This window comes from Oncorhynchus keta, chromosome 17, assembly GCF_023373465.1.
Source record: "Oncorhynchus keta strain PuntledgeMale-10-30-2019 chromosome 17, Oket_V2, whole genome shotgun sequence".
Classification (NCBI taxonomy): domain Eukaryota; kingdom Metazoa; phylum Chordata; class Actinopteri; order Salmoniformes; family Salmonidae; genus Oncorhynchus; species Oncorhynchus keta.
In genome coordinates this window covers 2,915,230-2,938,509 of record NC_068437.1, presented here as the reverse complement: position 1 = coordinate 2,938,509, position 23,280 = coordinate 2,915,230, and the positions used below count along the sequence as shown (strand labels likewise).

The following is a 23,280-nucleotide window of genomic DNA, read 5'->3' as shown; positions in this document are numbered from 1 at the left end:
CGCCTCCCTACCACTGAGGAAGTACAGTTCCCGCTCAGCCCAGTCAAAACTGTTCGCTGCTCTGGCTCCCCAATGGTGGAACACACTCCCTCACGACGCCAGGACAGCGGAGTCAATCACCACCTTCCGGAGACACCTGAAACCCCACCTCTTTAAAGAATACCTAGGATAGGATAAAGTAATCCTTCTCACCCCCCTTAAAAGATTTAGATGCACTATTGTAAAGTGGCTGTTCCACTGGATGTCATAAGGTGAATGCACCAATTTGTAAGTCGCTCTGGATAAGAGCGTCTGCTAAATGACTTTAAATGTAAATGTTAATGTAATATTTCATTCATTCAGATCTAGGATGTGTTATTTTAGTGTTCCCTTTATTTTTTTGAGCTGGTTGTGTGGTGTGTATTTATGTATGTATGTGTGTATGTGTGTATATATATGACAATTACAACAATACTGAATGAACACTTAACTTAATATAAGACATCAAAAAAATTAAATGTATTATCAAATAAATAATGAAACATGTTCAATTTGGTTTAGATAATGCAAAAACACAGTGTTGGAGAAGAAAGTAAAAGTGCAATATGTGCCATGTAAAAAAGCTAACGTTTAAGTTCCTTGCTCAGAACATGAGAACATATGAATGCTGGTGTTTCCTTTTAACATGAGTCATCAATATTCCCAGATAAGAAGTTTTAGATTGTAGTTATTATCAGAATATTTCTCTCTATACCATTTGTGTTTCATATACCTTTGACTATTGAATGTTCTAATAGGTAATTTAGTATTTCCATCCTAATCTCGGGAGTTGATAGACTTGAAGTCATAAACAGCACAATGCTTGAAGCATTGCGAAGAGCTGCTGGCAAACGCAGTAAAGTGCTGTTTGAATGAATGCTTACGAGCCTGCTGCTGCCTACCACCGCTCAGTCAGACTGCTCTATCAAATCATATATTTAATTATAATCACACACACATAGAGCCTTAGGTCATTAATATGGTCAAATCTGGAAACTATCATTTCGAAAACAAAACGTTTACTCTTTCAGTGAAATACGGAACCGTTGCGTGTTTTATCTAACTGTGGCATCCTTAAGTTTAAATATTGCTGTTACATTGCACAACCTTCAAATGTTATGCCATAATTATGTAAAATTCTGGCAAATTAGTTCGCAACGAGCCAGTTGGCCCAAACTGTTGCATATACCCTGACTCTGCGTGCAATGAACGCAAGAGAAGTGACACAATTTTCGTAGTTAATATTGCCTGCTAACACGAATTTGTTTTAAATGAATATGCAGGTTTAAAAATATGTACTTCTGTGGATTGATTTTAAGAAAGGCATTGATTATTATCGTTAGTTACATTCGTGCAACGATTGTGCTTTTTTTCCGCAAATGTGCTTTTGTTAAATCATCCTCCGTTTGGCGAAGTTGGCTGTCTTTGTTAGGAAAAATGGTCTTCACACAGTTCGCAGTGAGCCAGGCAGCCCAAACTGCTGCATATACCCTGACTCAGAACACAAGAGAAGTGACACAATTTCCCTAGTTAAAATATATTCATGTTAGCAGGCAATATTAACTAAATATGCAGGTTAAAAAATATATACTTGTGTATTGATTTTAAGAAAGGCATGGATGTTTATGGTTAGGTACAACATTGGTGCAACGACAGTGCTTTTTTTTCATGAATGCGCTTGTTAAATCACCTGTTTGGCGAAATAGGATGTGATTCAATGATAAATTAAACTGGCACTGCAATGCAGGACAAGCTAGACGAACTAGTAATATCATAAACCGTTTGTAGTTAACTAGTGATTATGTTCTTTTTTATGAGAAGTTTAATGCTAGCTAGCACCTTAACTAGGCTCCTTGCTGCACTCGCATAACAGGTAGTCAGCCTGCCACGCAGTCTCCGCGTGTAGTGCAATGTAATCGGCCATAATCGGTGTCCAAAAATGCAGATTACCAATTGTTATGCAAACTTGAAATCGGCACTAATTAATCGGCCATTCCGTTTAATCGGGCGACCTCTAATTGTGACTCCCTCGCACTTCTGTGAAACATTGCCGTCAATGTGTTGGGCTTACTCCTCTCATGTTCTCCTGTGTACTGTCCCACATTGCTTCTCTCTGTCTTGGAACCATCTCCTACTTTTCTCTGTCAGATTAGCCAATGTAATCCTCAATATTCCTTGTCATTTTCCCATTAAGGAATCCCTCCCTTCTGGGTTTCGGTAGTAATTTGTGGCGTATAATCAGGAGTCCCAACACAGTACTTGCGGTTGAAGATAAATCGGGTTTTATTTCCTATTGTTTTACAAATCTAAACTTTGGGGGAATAATAATACAAATCAATGTTGTGTTTGCCAAGGTAGGAGAATAAACAATTATCTGTAGAATCTGCTCATTAAGAGCTCTCCACTGCCATGTTGCTGAAGTGAGTGTTTTCTCTTGTGCTTGGCTGCGGTCCCTCGCTGTGGTCCTGAAAATATTCTCTGGCTCACAGGTTATGATGACATTTCTTCATATAGTTACAGCGCCCCTGACATCCTTGCCTCCTCCTCAAAGCACATTGGAGGAGGAGATGGGACATGAGGAATCACGGAAATACAATTTAGATTCAGTCTAAATGTGCAGATTGGAACGTGGCCAGCATGATTCACACAGTGAATTGGTGATGAGTAGTAGTGCTCAAGTGTGAGTCAGTGTGTGCTCTGGTTTGATTGACAGGTAAAGGAGACCATGGCATGCAGATCCCAGGAGGACCGTTGGACAGACAGGACAGCCTCCACAACATGGAGAGGTGAGCACGAGTCACAGATATTTTTTGGGCAATTCCAGCACTATGGATGTTACGTTTTCACGCAAAAAAAATAAAAAATCATGTCTTGCATAATGGACTAACCAAATATAAACCAAACTTTTGATGTGTGTGCCTAGGGCTGTGGCGGTCGTGAAATTTCGTCAGCCGGTAATTGTCATAGAAAGTTGACTAAATCCATTTAATATAGCCTACACCATCACAATAAAATCCATGATTTATTTTGATGTGATAGGCCTGCAAGCCTGAGAATGTCTTAGAAATCAAAACATAAGGGCACTATATTGTTGTTCTGGAAAAGTTTTGGGGAAAAAGCATGCTTTCTGATCCTTTCAATGTGCTCGCTGTGGAGAGGCAGTTGCAATTGGTGCTCCGCTGGAAGGGAAAGCAAGTTAAGAGATCTAATCGATGGAAGATGGAATTAAAATGACATAATTAAAGGTGAACTGAAAGGGGCTACAACTAGGGTTGCAAAAATTCCTCACACTGTTGTCACGAAGTTGGAAGCATAGAATCGTTTAAATATATGCTGTAGTGTTTAGATTTCCTTCCACTAACTTTACACTCCACCAAACGTTACAGTTTGCACTATGCTTTGGGGCAGGTTGCGCTCTTCTGGTCTCCTCCAAATCCAGATTTTTCCGTTGGACTGCTAGATGGTGAAGCGTGATTCATCACTCCAGAGAAAGCGTTTCCGGTGCTCCGTAGTCCAATGGCGACGGGCTTTACAGCCAACGCTTTTATTTGTGCGTGGTTATCTTGGGCTTGTGTGTGGCTGCTCGGCCATCGGAACCCATTTCATGAAGCTCCTGACAAACTTATTGTGCTGACGTTGATTCCAGAGGCAGTTTGGAACTCTTGTGAATTGCGGTCCCGTTCTGTGAACTTGTGTGGCTTACCACTTTGCAGCTGAGCCGTTGTTGCTGCTAGATGTTTCCACTTCATAATAACAGCAGGGCAACACTTTGACTAACTGATTTGTTGGAAAGGTGGCATCCTATGTTGGTTCCATGTTGAAAGTCACTGAGCTCTTCAGTGAGGCCCTTCTACTGCCAATGTTTGCCTGGAGATTACATGGCTGTGTGCTCGATTGGTTACTCTGGTCAGCAACCGGTGTGGCTGAAATAGCCAAATCCACTAATTTCAAAGGGTGTCCACGTACTTTTCTGTATAGTATATGGTCATTATTTGAACTGGCTAGCCAGCTAATGTAACGTTTAATTGACCAGACATTTTAGTAATAACTTGTTTAGGGCGTCCACCCACAGTGCTCAGAATGACAAATCACATTTTGAATATGGTCATTCATATTAACAGAACATGCAAGTCGAGATTGCAATGATGTGCAGTCCTTACTGAATTCTAATGTGCTCTTTGAACGGTCCACATTTTACTTTTCCTCAGCCAACAAGACTAATAGTAGAAAAGTAGAAAAGTTTAAAAGTTCTATTTGTCAGCTTGTCGAGAAAGAAATGACCTATTCCAAACACTCTGGGACAGTTGCGGGATGATAGATCCCAAATGTATTCAACCAGTAGGCCTAGGCCACATAAACGAAAAAAATACATTAAAAAGCAGTGAGTGTGATGCAGCCGAGGAGAGCGTTTAGCTTAACGTTGACAAACCATTATTTCTATACATTATAAGCGCAGCAATGTGCACAAGGCAGTACCGTAATTGCTGGACTATTAAGCGCACCTGAATATAAACCGCACCCACTGAATTATTAAAAAATATGTATTTTGTACATAAATAAGCTGCACATATCTGTAAGCCGTAGGTGCCTACTGGTACATTGAAACAAATAAACTTTACACAGCCTTTAAACGAAACACGGCTTGTAACAAAAATAAATAAGCTTTAACGAAACACAGCTTGTAACAAAAATTAAAACTGTAGCCTACCAAGAAAGTCATTGGTCACTATCTTCCTCCTCCTGTGCACTGAAACCACTGAAGTCATCTCCTTCGGTGTCGGAGTTGAATAGCCTCAGAATTGCTTCATCCGATGTTGGATCGTTTTCATTGTCGCTCTTGTCACTTTCATCCGGAGGCAAATACCCCGCTGAGCTCATGCTGGCCCTTCAACACGCAGCAGTCCAGCCTTTCGAAACCTGTTGATGATAGTGGATTTTTTTGACAATGCTCCACACTGTCAGGACCCACTGGCAGACTTGACCATAAGTTGCTCTTCGCATGCGGCCCGTTTTAGTGAAGGATTTCTCCCCAGTTGTCATCCAAGCCTCCCACTGAACACGGAGCGCCACCTTAAATGCACGATTTACACTGATGTTGAGTTGCTGCAAATACTTTGGGCCATCTGCTTTTCTTCCCTCTGAAAGGTTTGTTGTCTTTTTGCACTGAGTCAGTTCCTCACGCTGCTGTTTACAAAGTCTTATAATCGACTAATTAAGGCCAAGCTCCCATGCAGCAGCTCTATTTCCTTTTCCAACAGCCAGATTGATCGCCTTCAACTTGAAAGCTGCATCATATGCATTTCTCCGTGTCTTTGCCATGATGAGGGTGACACAATTACTACCGTAATCAGAATGATGGGAAGTTTGAGCGCGCTCGATTTACGTCACATGTGACGGTGCTCAGTTTTTTGGCGGCATGAATCTTGTGAAAGCGGGAAAAATCCATAAATTAGCCGCGTCATTGTATAAACCGCGAGGTTCAAAGTGTGGGAATAAAGTAGCGGCTTATAGTCCGGAAATTACGGTAGGCTTCTTGCGACTCTTCGCTCCATCATGCTATTAGCGGGAAACCACCATTGTTAAAATATCACTGCACATGTGAGCAGTTTCATGTGATAGATGAAAATGTCCATTAGCAGTTTCGAAGAGTCATCTAATAGGCTGCTTGGAAGCAAGGTAAGACATGCCTGGTATTAAAATGTTCAGGTTTCAAACAATGAAGTATATGTTTTGGTAAATGCATACTGCCTCCATCTCATTGTAAAGTGTTGTGTGACGCGCTGATGAAGCCTGCCTTCCGTTGCCGTTTGCCGCTGTGAACTGAACTGGTTAAATAAAGGTTAAATAAATAAAATTTGAGTTCAGGGCAACTGGGAACTGGGGGTGAAAAAATTGCTCCGACTGGGGAAAAATAGTTTTGAATGGTAGTCCAACTCGGGACCTCGGGCCTCTTTCTAGTGCTCCGACTTATCAACCTGAATACGTAATGATTTTACCTCTGTATTTTTCAGAGTTCCCAGTTGTCTTGCTCCAGCAACAGCTCTTGTGCTGTGTGTCAGATTTTCCACTCAAAGGCTCTATCTGTATGCTGTTCCGATGTGAGAAGATTTATAACAAATATCCTGTGCACTCCAAATTTAACTGCACTTAATTATGCAAATATCAGACAAACGCCGGCTATTACCGGCTAATGGGCTTCCGAGTGGTGCAGCGGGTATAAGGCATTGCATGTCAATGCAAGAGGTGTGTCCCTGGTTCGAATCGAGGCTGTATCACAACAGGCCGTGATTTGGAGTCCCATAGGGCGGCGCACAATTGGCCCAGCGTCGTCCGGGTTTGGCCGGGGAGGCCGTCATTGTAAATAAGAATTTGTTCTTAACTGACTTGCCTAGTTAAATAAATGTAACATTTAACTGGTTAGGACAGTTCATGAGGTCTAGGTATGAATCTTATGACTAAAGAGGCTTCATGCATAGTTTTTGATTTGTACCCCCAAGTCAAATGTATATTCTGGGCACTTACAACCAATTTTTTCTTCTGAGACTTTGTTGACACAGCCCCATTTGCAAATGACGAACTTTATTTTCCATGTTCCATAGAAACATGCTACTATACTTTAGACATGCATGGCTCTGGGTTCTGGGATGTTATATATTCACTTAATCTGTCCTTTCTCCTTATGTGTGCACTTTGCTACATGGATTTACCATTTTGTGATGAGTGTGCATGATTATGCCTCTCCCGCTCTTCCCCAGCCTGCTCCCCAAGGCTGTGAAGAGGCGAGTCTACGCCCTAAAGAAGCTACAGGTGCAATGTGCCAGCATAGAAGCAAAGTTCTATGAGGAAGTCCACGAGCTGGAGAGGAAGTACGCTGGCCTCTACCAGCCCCTCTTCGACAAGGTACAGTCACACTACAGGTGCTATCTCTGTGGCTTCTTCTTCTTGTGTCCTTTCCTCTCCTGTGCACGGAGCACAGGAATAGTGAAAGCAAATGACGGACATATACTCTGAATTTCTCAACAATTTGTAAAGACTAAGGGCAGGAAACCACTTAGATAATGACGCCCCACAGGAAGGGCAAGAGGTGGACTACTTCCAACAGTGACTCACTACTCAATGCAAAAAAAGAGGGAGCGCTGCTTTGGCATCAAGTATGAAGACCGGTGCTCATTGGACAACAGGTTATAATTTATAGCGAACAAATTAAGTTGCAGCTACCATTTACATATGCCTTCTGAGAGTATTCAGAGTATTCAGAGCCCTTGACTTTGTCCACATTTTGTTACTTTACATCCTTACATCCTTTTTAAAATATATATATGTATGTATATAAACTCAGTAATTTACACGATACCCCATAATGACAAAGCAAAAACTTTTTTTTTTTTTACACTAGCAAATTTTTTACTAATAAAAAACTGACCTTTTTTATTTACATAAATATTCTGACCCTTTGCTATGTGACTATGCTCCGGTGCATCCTGTTTCCATTGATCATCCTTGATGTTTCTAAAACTTGATTGGAGTCCACCTGTGGTAAATTCAATTCATTGGACATGATTTGGAAAGGCACACACCTGTCTAAATAAGGTCCCACTATTGACAGTGCATATCAGAGCAAAACCAAGCCATGAGGTCGAAGGAATTGTCTGTAGAGTTCACAGACTGGATTGGGTCGAGGCACAGATCTGGGGAAGGATACCAACATATTTCTGCAGCATTGAAGGTCCTCAAGAACACAGTGGCCTCAATCATTCTCAAATGGAAGTGTCAAACCACCAAGACTCTTCCTAGAGCTGGCTGCCCCGCCAAACTGCGCAAACGGGGGAGAAGGGCCTTGGTCAGGGAGATGGGAGAACCTTCCAGAAACACATTAATCTCTGCAGCACTCCACCAATCAAGCCTTTATGGTGGAGTGGCCAGATGAAAGCCACTCCTCAGTGAAAGGCACATGACATCCCGCTTGGAGTTTTACAAAAGGCACCAAAGGACTCTGACCATGAGAAACAAGTTTCTCTGATCTGATGATGGCATGATTGAACTCTTGGGCCTGAATGCCAAGCGTCACATCTGGAGGAAACCTGGCACCATCCCTACGGTGAAGCGTGGTGGTGGCAGCATCATGCTGTGGGGATGTTTTTCAGCGACAGGGACTGGAAGACTAGTCAAGATCTAAGAAAATATGAACTGTGCAAAGTAGAGACCCTTGATGAAAACCTGCTCAGGACCTCAGACTGTGGCGACGGTTCACCTTCCAACAGGACAACGACCCTAAGCACACAGCCAAGACAACGCAGGAGTGGCTTGGGGACAAGTATCTGAATGTCCTTGAGTGCCCAGCCAGAGCATGATCTTGAACCCGATCTAACATATCTGGAGAGATATGAAAATAGCTGTGCAGCGACGCTCCCCATCCAACCTGACAGAGCTTGAGAGGCTCTGCAGAGCAGAATGGGAGAAACTCCCCGAATACAGGTGTGCCAAGCTTGTAGCATCATACCCAAGAAGACTCGATGCTGTAATCACTGCCAGAGGTGATTCAACAAAGTCCTGAGTAAATGCTGAAAAATGTAAAAGCGATTTTTAAGTTTTATTTTTAAATTAGCAAAAATGTATAACCTGTTTTTGCTTTGTCATTATGGGGTATTGTGTGTGGGTTAATGAGGTGCGGGAAACAACTAAAGCCTTATTCTAAAATTGATTCAACGTAACAAAATGTGGAAAAAGTCAAGAACTGAATTCTTTTCGAAGGCACTGTAATATCACCAGTACTACATTTACCCTTAATCTGCATTGTTTATAATCTACAGTGTTTGGTTATACTATTTTCTGTTAATGCAATTCCATTTATTGTTATTAGTTTACTCTTCTCATTGTCAGATTGGACATTTTGTTTGCGGAGCTCACAAAGCCATGCCACACTTATGAGAAGCAAGTTTAGGTTTATTTCGTCCCATTTGAGTTCTTAATTTATTCATTGTCTTTTGTTTGAAACATTTTATTCTCTGATCCAGTAGAAATGTCTTAAAATACCTGGGTACTTCTTATCCCTTGCGCAGATACAGATGTCTGTCCGGAGCTCACTATTATGGAAATTGAGGGCCTAGAATAGTTGATGCAATGTTTCAAGTTCATTGCAGACAGGCGGAGTAGAGCGATGACTATGATTTGAAAGAACATAAACGTGCGAGCCAATGTGATGTTAGTATCAGCTTGAAATGTAGAAAAATCTAATGGTCTACTTTGAAACAAGGTAAGACATGCCCCGTATTAAAAGTTCAGGTTTGAAAATGCATACTGCCTCCAGCTCATTGCAAAGTGTTGTGTGACGCACTGATGAATTCTGCTTTCTGTTTGAGCTGCTGCTGCATCTCAATCAGATTTTCCGCTCAAAGGCTCTGAATCTGTATGCTGGTGCGGGTGTGATAAATAAGATGAATATACTGTAGCTTACGCATGTGCCAATTTAATTTCAAGCAAAATTACCTGTAGACTAAGCATGACTAGTCAAATGTATTTACATTGACTGGTATTTCCATCAATGAAAAGGCAAATATTCATTATTTCTCCAAAAAATGTATTGCCCGCCACCATTTTTATTTATCGGCTTTTCAATTTCGTGGCTAGCGGAAACACTGCCTGTGGGCGTATTCATTATGCTGATTGTTTCATTGTTTGCTTGTGTTTTAAGAAACATTTTGTAATGGGGAGGGACCTACCTGATTTTGTCCTATAGAAACTTGTTTTAGATTCTGTTTTGCAAATGTTTGGCCTAATGATTACACACCCCTGCTCTTTCTCAGTCTTTGATCTACTGCGTGCAGAATGTCCTAGCCTATTCATTGATAGGCCCCCGCTTTGCTGAAGTTGCGAGACATTGCAAGATACAGCTTTCCATTGCGACATACGCCTTTTGATTTCCGATAGATAGGCCTAGTGCACAGTTTTGACTGTATGCCTGGTGGCCGACCTGCCTATACTGATAGATGGGTCTAGTGCACGGTTCTGACTGTATGCCTGGTGGCCGACCTGCCTATACTGATAGATGGGTCTAGTGCACGGTTCTGACTGTATGCCTGGTGGCCGACCTGTCTACTGATAATAGGCCTAGTGCACAGTTTTGACTGTATACCTGGTGGCCGACCTGCCTATACCGATAGATGGGTCTAGTGCACGGTTCTGACTGTATGCCTGGTGGCCGACCTGCCTATACTGATAGATGGGTCTAGTGCACGGTTCTGACTGTATGCCTGGTGGCCGACCTGTCTACTGATAATAGGCCTAGTGCACAGTTTTGACTGTATACCTGGTGGCCGACCTGCCTATACTGATAGATGTGTCTAGTGCACGGTTATGACTGTATGCCTGGTGGCCGACCTGCCTATACTGATAATGGGCCTAGTGCACGGTTCTGACTGTATGCCTGGTGGCCGACCTGCCTATACTGATAGATGGGTCTAGTGCACGGTTATGACTGGATGCCTGGTGGCCGACCTGCCTATACTGATAATGGGCCTAGTGCACGGTTCTGACTGTATGCCTGGTGGCCGACCTGCCTATACTGATAGATGGGTCTAGTGCACGGTTCTGACTGTATGCCTGGTGGCCGACCTGCCTATACTGATAATAGACCTAGTGCACGGTTCTGACTGTATGCCTGGTGGCCGACCTGCCTATACTGATAGATGGGTCTAGTGCACGGTTATGACTGTATGCCTGGTGGCCGACCTGCCTATACTGATAATGGGCCTAGTGCACGGTTCTGACTGTATGCCTGGTGGCCGACCTGCCTATACTGATAGATGGGTCTAGTGCACGGTTCTGACTGTATGCCTGGTGGCCGACCTGCCTATACTGATAATAGGCCTAGTGCACAGTTTTGACTGTATGCCTATACCGATAGATGGGTCTAGTGCACGGTTTTGACTGTATGCCTGGTGGCCGACCTGCCTATACCGATAGATGGGTCTAGTGCACGGTTCTGACTGTATGCCTGGTGGCCGACCTGCCTATACCGATAGATGGGTCTAGTGCACGGTTTTGACTGTATGCCTGGTGGCCGACCTGCCTATACCGATAGATGGGTCTAGTGCACGGTTTTGACTGTATGCCTGGTGGCCGACCTGCCTATACCGATAGATGGGTCTAGTGCACGGTTTTGACTGTATACCTGGTGGCCGACCTGCCTATAACTGTGCCCCTCCCCTCTCTGTCCCTCACTAGATCGCTATGAAATATGCAAGTGTTTGTTCTCGGAAGTACGGCAACTAGTCAGTCTCCTCTGTTCCAAAAATACTTGATCTCAAGAGTCGATTCCTAGCGCAATCTAATCTTGACACACAGAAATGGGAGTCAACACCAGGAGTCGGCGTGCAAGGAGTTGAGGAATAAATTATTTGAGGTGACTCCGCCATGAAGTCAGTCTTTACCAATTGGGAAAATGGCAGAGAAATATCTGTAAGGCAATACTTTTGAGAAGTTAAATGAGAAGGAAATGGAGTTACAGTAGTACAGGTGCAATGTTTAACCATCTGAAAGGGATGCACCGTGAGACCTAAACAATTACTGGCACCAGTGCAGCTACGTTGTGAATTCACTTTGATTTGAATGGAAAACAGATAAATTGTCACGTTGTAACATCCCTCGTAGTTAATATTTTATTTGACCTTTTATTTAACTAGGCAAGTTAGTTAAGAACAAATTCTTATTTTCAATGACGGCCTAGGAACAGTGGGTTAACTGCCTGTTCAGGGGTTTGAACTTGCAACTTTCCGGTTACTAGTCCAATGCTCTAGTGGTTGGCTCTTTTAAAAAGTTAGTGCGTGCTGTTTCTTGCCAGTCACTTCTTTTGTGTTCTTTTTTTGGTTGTGTTTTACCCACAGAGACGAGACGTGGTGACAGCCACAGTGGAACCCACAGACGAAGAGTGTGAGTGGCACAACGACAGAGAGGAGGAGGAAGAGCTAGCGGTTAGTGAACTGATTGGCTCAAATGCATCATGCCCCTCAAACATCAGTCACAGCTCTGTTTCGATGGAACCTTCAAACTAGGAACCAGAGTATTCATTTTTGTTGTTGCAAATGAGAAAGCTAACTCTGCTTCCTCATTAGTCCCATTTTCAAATTATACATGGTGCTTGGTCACCTCACCAAATACTCATTTTGGTGTATTGTGTTACCCGTGTTAGATCTAGTTTAAATCATTACTTAACATTGAATATTAATTACAGAAGACATGAGAAGTAAATCGGAGAAAGTTTGTTGCTAGTCTAAAGCAGTACTATTGGCCAGTCTAAAGCAATACTTACACGTTTGTGTGTGAGATCTGTCTTGTAGAACGTGGAGGCATGGCCACCAAGCACACAGGTGACCATAGTTTGCTTATTAAGAAGGGACACACCATTGCTAATTGAGGGGGAAGCTTCTGCTCTAGTCCAGCTCTTTCAAAGTATTCTATATATTTCTGTATCGTACATGTTATAGTAACTAAACTGTAGAGGTGTTTATTTTTATTGGTTTAGTTTGACAAAGTGCATTCAATTGCAAGTGTTTCCTGTCACCTGGTGCCTTATGGGAGGGTAAGATGGCTGCCTGTCTCTGCAGGGGCTAGTTGGTGGTGTTTGGAGTCCTGGGGCTAGTCAGACTGATCTTCAATCTTTATATTCTTTACTTTGAGCCTGGTCCAGCATCTTGTTTGATGATTTGTATATACATGCTCCAAGAGCCTTAAAATTAAAAACCTTGCTCTGGATCTTCTGCTTCCTGCCTCTGCTGCTCACCGGCACCAGCCAGACAGCTCAAACCATCCAGGACAAGTACCATCCACCCTTAAAATGTGCTGCACTTGAACAAAAGGATAGCTCTCCAGGACAACTGTTGGTACATGCACAGATGGGAATACATGAGAAATCAAAGTATAGTAACAATTGTCTGCCTGTAGGAGGAGCTGAAGAAGAAGGCTGCTGTTGAGGAGAAGAAAGAGGACGCCGCCCCAGAGGAAGACCCCAAAGGCATACCCGAGTTCTGGCTCACCATCTTCAAGAGCGTGGACATGCTTAGTGACATGCTGCAGGTAGACTGTCTTACTTTCATGTGGGGCCTAGTCAGTGTGTGATTTCTCTCCTAACTAGTGCACACACAGCGGAGTGGTGAGTGATATGCTACATCTGAGTGATATGCTACAATGTAATTACATTGGAGTGGAGTACTGCATTGAAGCGGTTTCTGTTCCATCAGGAACACGATGAGCCGATCCTGAAGCACCTTCAGGACATCCAAGTCAAGTTCTCTGAGCCTGGACAACCTATGGTAGGTATTACAATCCAACTGAGTCTGGGATTCATCTTTTTTTCCAGGATCATTTATCCTTTATCTGTGTCTGAACATAGAAAGTTGACATCGATAATTGAGTTCGTCTTCTGACTTGTTTTTTTCAGATCACATCCCTTTATTCATAGAATTAATACATTTTGTACAATAAACTAATCACATAGCTGATCAAATAACCTCTGTCTGTATGTGCGAGACTGGTTTTTGAAGGTATTTTCTGTGTAATTTGGTCGTTTGTCCCTCTATTGTTTCCCCTTGGCAGAGTTTCACACTAGAGTTCCACTTTGAGCCAAATGGTTTCTTCAACAACGCTGTGCTCTCTAAAGTCTACAAGATGAAGTCGGAGCCTGATGACGATGAACCCTTCTCATTTGAGGGCCCGGAAATTTTCGACTGTGAAGGGTGAGGGTCAACGACATTAGGAGGTTATCACGATTCTGTCTCAATACAGATAGCAAGGAAACACAACATTTCCTCAGTAAAGTGGTCCTAATGTTGTAAACAAATAATGCTTCCACCAGTCAAATGTCTTTATTTTCTAAGCTATTGCACATATTTTACATGACAGGTTCTTAAAAGTAGTCAGCAATGCACGAAGTGAATGGCAATACCGGGTCAATTTCTGCAACAACTAATTGAAGTGCTAGGCTTAACTTCCCAGCTGTTTCCAGACCCGAAGCTATTAAGTTGTAGCTGTTTAATGCGCATCTACTCTGTGAGTGCATTGTAAAGCATCGCTCATCCGTTACATGTCATATCGCTGAGTCTCTGTTTAAAAGACCATAGAGTTCACTGTTTTTCTTTTTTGCCATGGACAATTGTGTATCATGGTATTGTGACAATAATAAACCAAAACCTCAAGGGATGTTTTCCCGCACATAGATTAACCCATAACTGTCTAAGCCTGTGGAGGGGGGGTTCTACTAAGCTATATGTAATTGTTTTACGGGCAAACCAAGGATCATTTAGCTATTTGATTTGGAATTTTAAGACCCTTTGAAGTGTCAAAGGGTCTTAAATATATATATATATATATATATATATACTGCTCAAAAAATAAATGGAACACTAAAATAACACATCCTAGATCTGAATGAATGAAATATTCTTATGAAATACTTTTTTCTTTACATAGTTGAATGTGCTGACAACAAAATCACACAAAAATTATCAATGGATATCAAATTTATCAACCCATGGAGGTCTGGATTTGGAGTCACACTCAAAAATTAAAGTGGAAAGCCACACTACAGGCTGATCCAACTTTGATGTAATGTCCTTAAAACAAGTAAAAATGAGACTGAGTAGTGTGTGTGGCCTCCACGTGCCTGTATGACCTCCCTACAATGCCTGGGCATGCTCCTGATGAGGTGGCGGATGGTCTCCTGAGGGATCTCCTCCCAGACCTGGACTAAAGCATCCGCCAACTCCTGGACAGTCTGTGGTGCATGGAGCGAGACATGATGTCCCAGATGTGCTCAATTGGATTCGGGTCTGGGGAACGGGCGGGCCTATCCATAGCATCAATGCCATCCTCTTGCAGGAACTGCTGACGCACTCCAGCCACATGAGGTCTAGCATTGTCTTGCGTTAGGAGGAACCCAGGGCCAACCGCACCAGCATATGGTCTCACAAGGGGTCTGAGGATCTCATCTCGGTACCTAATGGCAGTCAGGCTACCTCTGGCGAGCACATGGGGGGCTGTGCGGCCCCCCAAAGAAATGCCACCCCACACCATGACTGACCCACCGCCAAACCGGTCATGCTGGAGGATGTTGCAGGCAGCCGAATGTTCTCTACGGCGTCTCCAGACTCTGTCACGTCTGTCACATGTGCTCAGTGTGAACCTGCTTTCATCTGTGAAGAGCACAGGGTGCCAGTGGTGAATTTGCCAATCTTGGTGTTCTCTGGCAAATGCCAAACGTCCTGCACGGTGTTGGGCTGTAAGCACAACCCCCACCTGTGGACGTCTGTCCCTCATACCACCCTCATGGAGTCTGTTTCTGACTGTTTGAGCAGACACATGCACATTTGTGGCCTGCTGGAGGCCATTTTGCAGTGCTCTGGCAGTGCTCCTCCTGCTCCTCCTTGCACACAGGCGGAGGTAGCGGTCCTGCTGCTGGGTTGTTGCCCTCCTACGGCAACAACCCAGAGACTCCGTCTCATGCTATCACTAGAATGAAAGCACCACCAGCATTCAAAAGTGACCAAAACATCAGCCAAGTAAGCATAGGAACTGAGAAGTGGTCTGTGGTCACCACCTGCAGAACCCCTCCTTTTATTGGGGGTGTCTTGGTAAATGCCTATAATTTCCACCTGTTGTCTATTCCATTTGCACAACAGCATGTGACATTTATTGTCAATCAGTGTTGCTTCCTAAGTGGACAGTTTGATTTCACAGAAGTGTTATTTGACTTGGAGTTACATTGTGTTTAAGTGTTCCCTTTAATTTTTTGAGCAGTGTATATAGAAACTTTTAATAAAATAACTTGTTTTAGCCCATACAAACGCATTAAAAAAAGATTAATTGCGGGAAACCTCTTTTTGTTGGGCTATCTCAAGCTTAAACTGACAGGTTTTTATGGGGTGCGGACATCGACTAGGGGTTTAAGGTCAGTCCTGAACTGAAAAGCTATTTCAATGGAGATTCTCCAATGACGTCCAGGACTTTGCAGAAACCGGCCCTCAAAGTTTTACTCGTCATGTCAGTGAGCACATAAAACAAAGTCCATTCAATTTGATAATTTCTCCTTTCTCTCCCTGCCCTCCCCTTCAGTTGTCAGATAGACTGGCATAAGGGGAAGGATGTGACGGTGAAGACCATTAAGAAGAAGCAGAAGCACAAAGGCCGTGGCACTGTCCGCACAGTCACCAAGCAGGTGCCAAACGACTCCTTCTTCAACTTCTTCAACCCCATTAAAGGTGAGAACACCACAATCTAGTCTTGACACCCTTTGCACAGTTGTCACATTTGGCTCCCTTCAATTTAAATCTAACAATGGATAGGTCTTCACACCCCTTGGAAGAAGCATCTTTGACAGCAATTACAAATACATTTCTTCCAACTTTGCAAAACTCTTAGGGCCCCATCTATCTATTGTTCTTGGCAAAATTGCTCAAGCTCATTCAAGTTGATTGTAGATCATTGATGGCAGAGATGGGAACAAGTCACAATTTTGCAAGTCTTACCCTTCAAGTCTCGCATTAAATCCCAAGTAATAATAGGCAAGTCTCAAGTTCCAGAGCTCAGGTCTAGTCTCAAGTCCCTAACTTGGGGTTTTATACCAATTTCAATGCCATTTTTAAGAAAAGTAAGTAATATTTTCTATTTTCCTTGTTTTAGCCCACTAGTACAATACATAGGCTTATGTAATAAACTCCACAGATCATCAAAATCAAATCAAATCAAATCAAATTTATTTATATAGCCCTTCGTACATCAGCTGATATCTCAAAGTGCTGTACAGAAACCCAGCCTAAAACCCCAAACAGCAAACAATGCAGGTGTAAAAGCACGGTGGCTAGGAAAAACTCCCTAGAAAGGCCAAAACCTAGGAAGAAACCTAGAGAGGAACCGGGCTATGTGGGGTGGCCAGTCCTCTTCTGGCTGTGCCGGGTAGAGATTATAACAGAACATGACCAAGATGTTCAAATGTTCATAAATGACCAGCATGGTCGAATAATAATAAGGCAGAACAGTTGAAACTGGAGCAGCAGCACAGTCAGGTGGACTGGGGACAGCAAGGAGCCTTCATGTCAGGTAGTCCTGGGGCACGGTCCTAGGGCTCAGGTCAGTTGAAACTGGAGCAGGAGCATGGCCAGGTGGACTGGGGACAGCAAGGAGTCCTCATGTCAGGTAGTCCTGGGACATGGTCCTAGGGCTCAGGTCCTCCGAGAGAGAGAAAGAAAGAGAGAAGGAGAGAATTAGAGAACGCACACTTAGATTCACACAGGACACCGAATAGGACAGGAGAAGTACTCCAGATATAACAAACTGACCCTAGCCCCCCGACACATAAACTACTGCAGCATAAATACTGGAGGCTGAGACAGGAGGGGTCAGGATGTTTCCTTGAATCATCATCACTAATAGAAAGCCCATCCAAATAATTTACAGCTAGTGTTGATATTACAGTGGCTTTCAAAGGTATTCACCACCCCTTGGCATTTTCCTATTTTGTTGCCTTACAACCTGGAATTAAAATAGATGTAAAAAAAAAAATTGGGGGGGGTTGTATCATTTGATTTACACAATATACCTACCACTTTGAAGATGCAAAATATTTTTTATTGTGGAACAAACAAGAAATAAGACAAAAACAGAACTTCAGCATGCATAACTATTCACCCCCTAAAGCCTATACTTTGTAGAGCCACCATTTGCAGCAATATCAGCTGCAAGTCTCTTGGGGTATGTCTCTATAAGCTTGGCACATCTATCCACTGGGATTGTTGCCCATTCTTCAAGGCAAAACTGCTCCAGCTTTTTCAAGTTGGATGGGTTCTTTAAGTCACACCACAGATTCTCAATTGGATTGAGGTCTGGGCTTTGATTAGGCCATTCCAAGACATTTAAATGTTTCCCCTTAAACCACTCGAGTGTTGCTTTAGCAGTATGCTTAGGATCATTGTCCTGCTGGAAGGTGAACTTCTGTGCCAGTCTCAAATCTCTAGAAGACAGAAACTGGTTTTCCTCATTAATTTCCCTGTATTTAGCGCCATCCATCATAACTTAAATTCTGACCAGTTTCCCATTCCCTGCTGATTAAAAACATCCCGACAGCATGATGCTGCCACCATTGGTGGCGGTGGTGTTCTCAGAGTGATGAGGTTTTGGGTTTGCGCCAGACATAGCGTTTTTTCCTTGATGGCCAAAAAACTCAATTTTAGTCTCATCTGACCAGTGTACCTTCTTTCATATGTTTGGGGAGTCTCCCACGTGCCTTTTGGCGAATACCAAACATGTTTGCTTATTTTTTTCTATAAGCAATGGCTCTTTTCTGGCCACTGTTCTGTAAAGCCCAACTCTGTGGAATGTAGACTTAAAGTGGTCCTATGGACAGATAATCCAATCTCCGCTGTGGAGTTTTGTAGCTCCTTCAGGGTTTTCTTTGGTCTCTTTGTTGCCTCTGATTAATGACCTCCTTGCCTGGTCTGTGAGTTTTGGTGGGCGGCCCTCTCTTGGCAGGTTTGTTGTTGTGCCAGATTTTTTAAATAATGCATTTAATGGTGCTCCGCGGGATGTTCAATTTTTTTTATAACCCAACCCTGATCTGTGCTTCTCCACAACTTTGTCCCTGACCTGTTTGGTGAGCTCCTTGGTCTTCATGGTCCCGCATGCTTGGTGGTGCCCCTTACTTAGTGGTGGTGCCCCTTACTTAGTGGTGGTGCCCCTTACTTAGTGGTGGTGCCCCTTACTTAGTGGTGGTGCCCCTTACTTAGTGGTGGTGCCCCTTACTTAGTGGTGGTGCCCCTTACTTAGTGGTGGTGCAGACTCTGGGGCCTTTCAGAACAAATGCCTATAATTTCCACCTGTTGTCTATTCCATTTGCACAACAGCATGTGAAATGTATTGTCAATCAGTGTTGCTTCCTAAGTGGACAGTTTGATTTCACAGAAGTGTGATTGACTTGGAGTTACATTGTGTTTAAGTGTACCCTTTATTTTTTTGAGCAGTGTGTATATATATATATATATATATATATATATATATATATATCACACACACACACACTGTACAGGAACTTGATCACTATATACAGGAATTGAGTAATATTTCAAACAAGAACACATGAACTGCTACATGATCCCATCTGCACACACATACACATCAGATATGCTTAACACCCCGGCAGTCCTACAATCTAAGCAAGATGCCCTCAATCTCACACAAATCATCAAGGAACCCACCAGGTACAACCCTAAATCTGTAAACAAGGGCACCCTCATAGACGTCATCCTGACCAACTGGCCCTCCAAATACACCTCCGCTGTCTTCAATCAGGATCTCAGCGATTACTGCCTCATTGCCTGTATCCGCTACGGGCCCGCAGTCAAACGACCACCCCTCATCACTGTCAAACGCTCCCTAAAACACTTATGCGAGCAGGCCTTTCTAATCGACCTGGCCCGGGTATCCTGGGAGGATATTGACCTCATCCCGTCAGTTGAGGATGCCTGGTCATTCTTTAAAAGTAACTTCCTCACCATTTTAGATAAGCATGCTCCGTTCAAAAAATGCAGAACTAAGAACAGATATTGCCCTTGGTTCACTCCAGACCTGACTGCCCTCGACCAGCACAAAACATCCTGTGGCGGACTGCAATAGCATCGAATAGTCCCCGCGATATGCAACTGTTCAGGGAAGTCAGGAACCAATACACGCACTCAGTCAGTTTTTCAAGCAGAAATTTGCATCCTGTAGCTCTAAATCCCAAAAGTTCTGGGACACTGTAAAGTCCATGGAGAACAAGAGCACCTCCTCCTAGCTAGCTTGGTAACACGGGCACAAATCCATGATAATCGAACATTTCAACAAGCATTTCTCAACGGCTGGCCATGCCTTCCTCCTGGCTACTCCAACCTCGGCAAACAGCTCCCCCCCCGCAGCTACTCGCGCAAGCCTCCCAGCTTCTCCTTTACCCAAATCCCAGATGTTCTGAAAGACCTGCAAAACCTGGACCCGTACAAATCAGCTCGTCTTGACAATCTGGACCCTCTATTTCTGAAACTATACACCGCCATTGTCGCAACCCCTATTACCAGCCTGTTCAACCTCTTTCATATCGTCTGAGATCCCCAAGGATTGGAAAGCTGCCGCAGTCATCCCCCTCTTCAAAGGGGGTGACACCCTAGACCCAAACTGTTACAGACCTATATCCATCCTGCCCTGCATATCTAAGGTCTTTGAAAGCCTAGTCAATAAACAGATCACTGACCATCTCTAATCCCACCGTACCTTCTCCTTTGCAATCTGGTTTCTGAGCCGGTCACGGGTGCACCTCAGCCACGCTCAAGGTACTAAACGATATCATAACCGCCATCGATAAAAGACAGTACTGTGCTTTCGACTCTGTCAATCACCATATTCTTATCGGCTGACTCAGTAGCCTCGGTCTTTCTAATGACTGCCTTGCCTGGTTCACCAACTACTACGCTCTTATCCAGAGCGACTTACAAATTGGTGCATTCACTTTGCAGACAGAGTTCAGTGTGTCAAATCAGAGGGCATGTTGTCCGGTCCTCTGGCAGTCTCTATGGGGGTGCCACAGGGTTCAATTCTCGGGCAGGCTCTTTTCTCTGTATATATCAATGATCTTGCTCTTGCTGCGGGCGATTCCCTGATCCACCTCTACGCAGACAACACCATTCTGTATACTTCTGGCCCTTCCTTGGACACTGTGCTATCAAACCTCCAAACGAGCTTCAATGCCATACAACACTCCTTCCGTGGCCTCCAACTGCTCTTAAACGCTAGTAAAACCAAATGCATGCTTTTCAACCGTTTGCTCCCTGCACCCGACCTTGAATATGTGGACATCTATAAGTACCTAGGTGTCTGGCTAGACTGTAAGCTCTCCTTACAGACTCATATTATACAATCTAAAATCAAATCTAGAGTCTGCTTTCTATTCCGCAACAAAGCCTCCTTCACTCACGCCGCCAAACTTACCCTAGTAAAACTGACTATCCTACCGATCCTCGACTTCGGCGATGTGATCTACAAAATAGCTTCCAATCCTCTACTCGGCAAACTGGATGCAGTTTATCACAGTGCCATCCGTTTTGTTACTAAAGCACCTTATACCACCCACCACTGCGACCTGTATGCTCCAGTCGGCTGGTCCTTGCTACATATTCGTCGCCAGACCCACTGGCTCCAGGTCATCTACAAGTCCATGCTAGGTAAAGCTCCGCCTTATCTCAGTTCACTGGTCATGATGGCAACACCCACCCGTAGCACGCGCTATTTGGCCGCCTTTTCTTCCAGTTCTCTGCTGCCTGTGACTGGAATGAATTGCAAAACTCGCTGAAGTTGGAGACTTATCTCCCTCACCAACTTCAAATATCTGCTATCTGAACAGCTAACCGATCGCTGCAGCTGTACGTAGTCCATCGGTAAATAGTCCACCCATTTTACCTACCTCATCCCCATACTGTTTTTATTTACTTTTCTGCTCTTTTGCACATCAGTATCTCTACCTATCTGATCATTTATCACTCCAGTGTTAATCTGCTAAATTGTAATTATTCGCCTACCTCTTCATGCATTTTGTATATACTCATTTTCCCCCTACTGTTATTGACTTGTTTATTGTTTACTCCATGTGTAACTCTGTTGTTGTCTGTTCACACTGCTATGCTTTATCTTGGCCAGGTCGCAATTGTAAATGAGAACTTGTTCTCAACTAGCCTACCTGGTTAAATAAAGGTGAAATTTAAAAAAAGATGGAGACACAGCCCTACTGATTGCACTGTAGAGGACGTTTTTTTGTGACCAACTTTTTATTTAATTTTGTCTTTCTTTTACGTTCAAAAAACCGTCAAAGAAATGCATACAAAGATAACCCAAGCCATTCCATCCCTCAGTCCCCATCCACTTGCCCGCATCTTCCCTCCCCAACCAGAAACATCCCACCCCGCCTACCATCAAGTATATTTCCGACTTCAATTGTGTCATGGAATATCAGAAATTGCTGTCTGTGTAGACAAACTTTGAAGTCAGATTTTGCAGTAAAAATGATTACGTAGTTAGTGTTTTAGCCTTTGTAGAGCAGAATAGAAATCTGATGGGCTATCAAAAATCTGTTCTCACACAATTCCAGAGCCTATAATACATGTTGCACAACACTTATTTAATTCCATGCATCAACCATCTGCACATCTACAGTGGGGCAAAAAAGTATTTAGTCGGCCACCAATTGTGCAAGTCCTCCCACTTAAAAAGATGAAGCCTGTAATTTAATTCGGGTAAATGTCACCCTGAAAAATGAACCTCAATCCAATTGTTTGTCTTTAAAAGACAGAGGTAGGTTTTCTTTTAAGGCAGGGATTGGCAACTTTGATGGGGGTGGGGGCAACAAACAAATCTCAAATAGTCGAGGGGCTGCAGTTGCACCGCCACCACCAATAATACATATTTTGCCATGCGGTGTAGAGAAAAGCAAGTTTTTTTAAAGCAAGTTTGCTGCCATTCTTTGCCTTGGAGTGGAGATATTTTGGAATTGTATGTCGTTTCTTTGGCTATGCCAGATTAGGTGATTAAGCTAATCAGGTAAATTTAATTAACCAGATAATTGGGCCACCACGAAATTGTTTATACAGCTGTTATCTTCCGAATAAACTCTTAACCTGTTAGGCCGCCCCATCCCGGATCCGGGATTGTGACTACAGCCTCAAGCTCATTACCATAACGCAACATTAGCGATTTCTGAAAATTGCAAAATAAATGAAATAAATATGCCTGTCCTCAAGCTTATCCTTTTCTTAACAATCCTGTCGTCTCAGATTTTCAAAATATGCTTTAGAACCAGAGAAAATCAATAATTTGTGTAAGAGTGGTGATAGCTAGCGTAGCATTTAGCGTTAGCATTTAGCACGCAACATTCACAAAAACCAGCAAAGGGATCAAATAAAATAATTTACCTTTGAAGAACTTCAGATGTTTCAATGAGGAGACTCTCAGTTACATAGCAGATGTCCAGTTTTTCCTGAAAGATGCTTGTGTAGGACACAACGTTCCGTTTTGTTACTATGCATTTGGCTACCGAAACTAACCGAAAATTCAGTCACCTAAACGTCGAACTTTTTTCCGAATTAACTCCATAATATCGACTGAAACATGGAAAACGTTGTTTGAATCAATCCTCAAGGTGTTTGGTCATATATCTCTTCATTGAAATGCCAGTCCTAGACGCGTGCATTCTTCTCTGAT

General features: G+C 43.2%; 1 protein-coding gene across 7 annotated transcripts in view; it reads left to right on the top strand.

Annotated features, from left to right (window-relative positions):
* Positions 1-23,280, top strand: part of nap1l4a (nucleosome assembly protein 1-like 4a) — a 71,364-nt gene that overhangs the window by 17,553 nt on the left and 30,531 nt on the right. For all 7 annotated transcript variants that reach the window (XM_035790386.2, XM_035790387.2, XM_035790388.2 and 4 more), the window contains exons 3-9: positions 2,732-2,804; positions 6,774-6,918; positions 11,901-11,987; positions 12,958-13,089; positions 13,254-13,325; positions 13,609-13,748; positions 16,123-16,268. In XM_035790386.2, the coding sequence (XP_035646279.1) occupies positions 2,732-2,804; positions 6,774-6,918; positions 11,901-11,987; positions 12,958-13,089; positions 13,254-13,325; positions 13,609-13,748; positions 16,123-16,268 (795 nt within the window). The remainder of the gene's footprint in view (positions 1-2,731; positions 2,805-6,773; positions 6,919-11,900; positions 11,988-12,957; positions 13,090-13,253; positions 13,326-13,608; positions 13,749-16,122; positions 16,269-23,280) is intronic.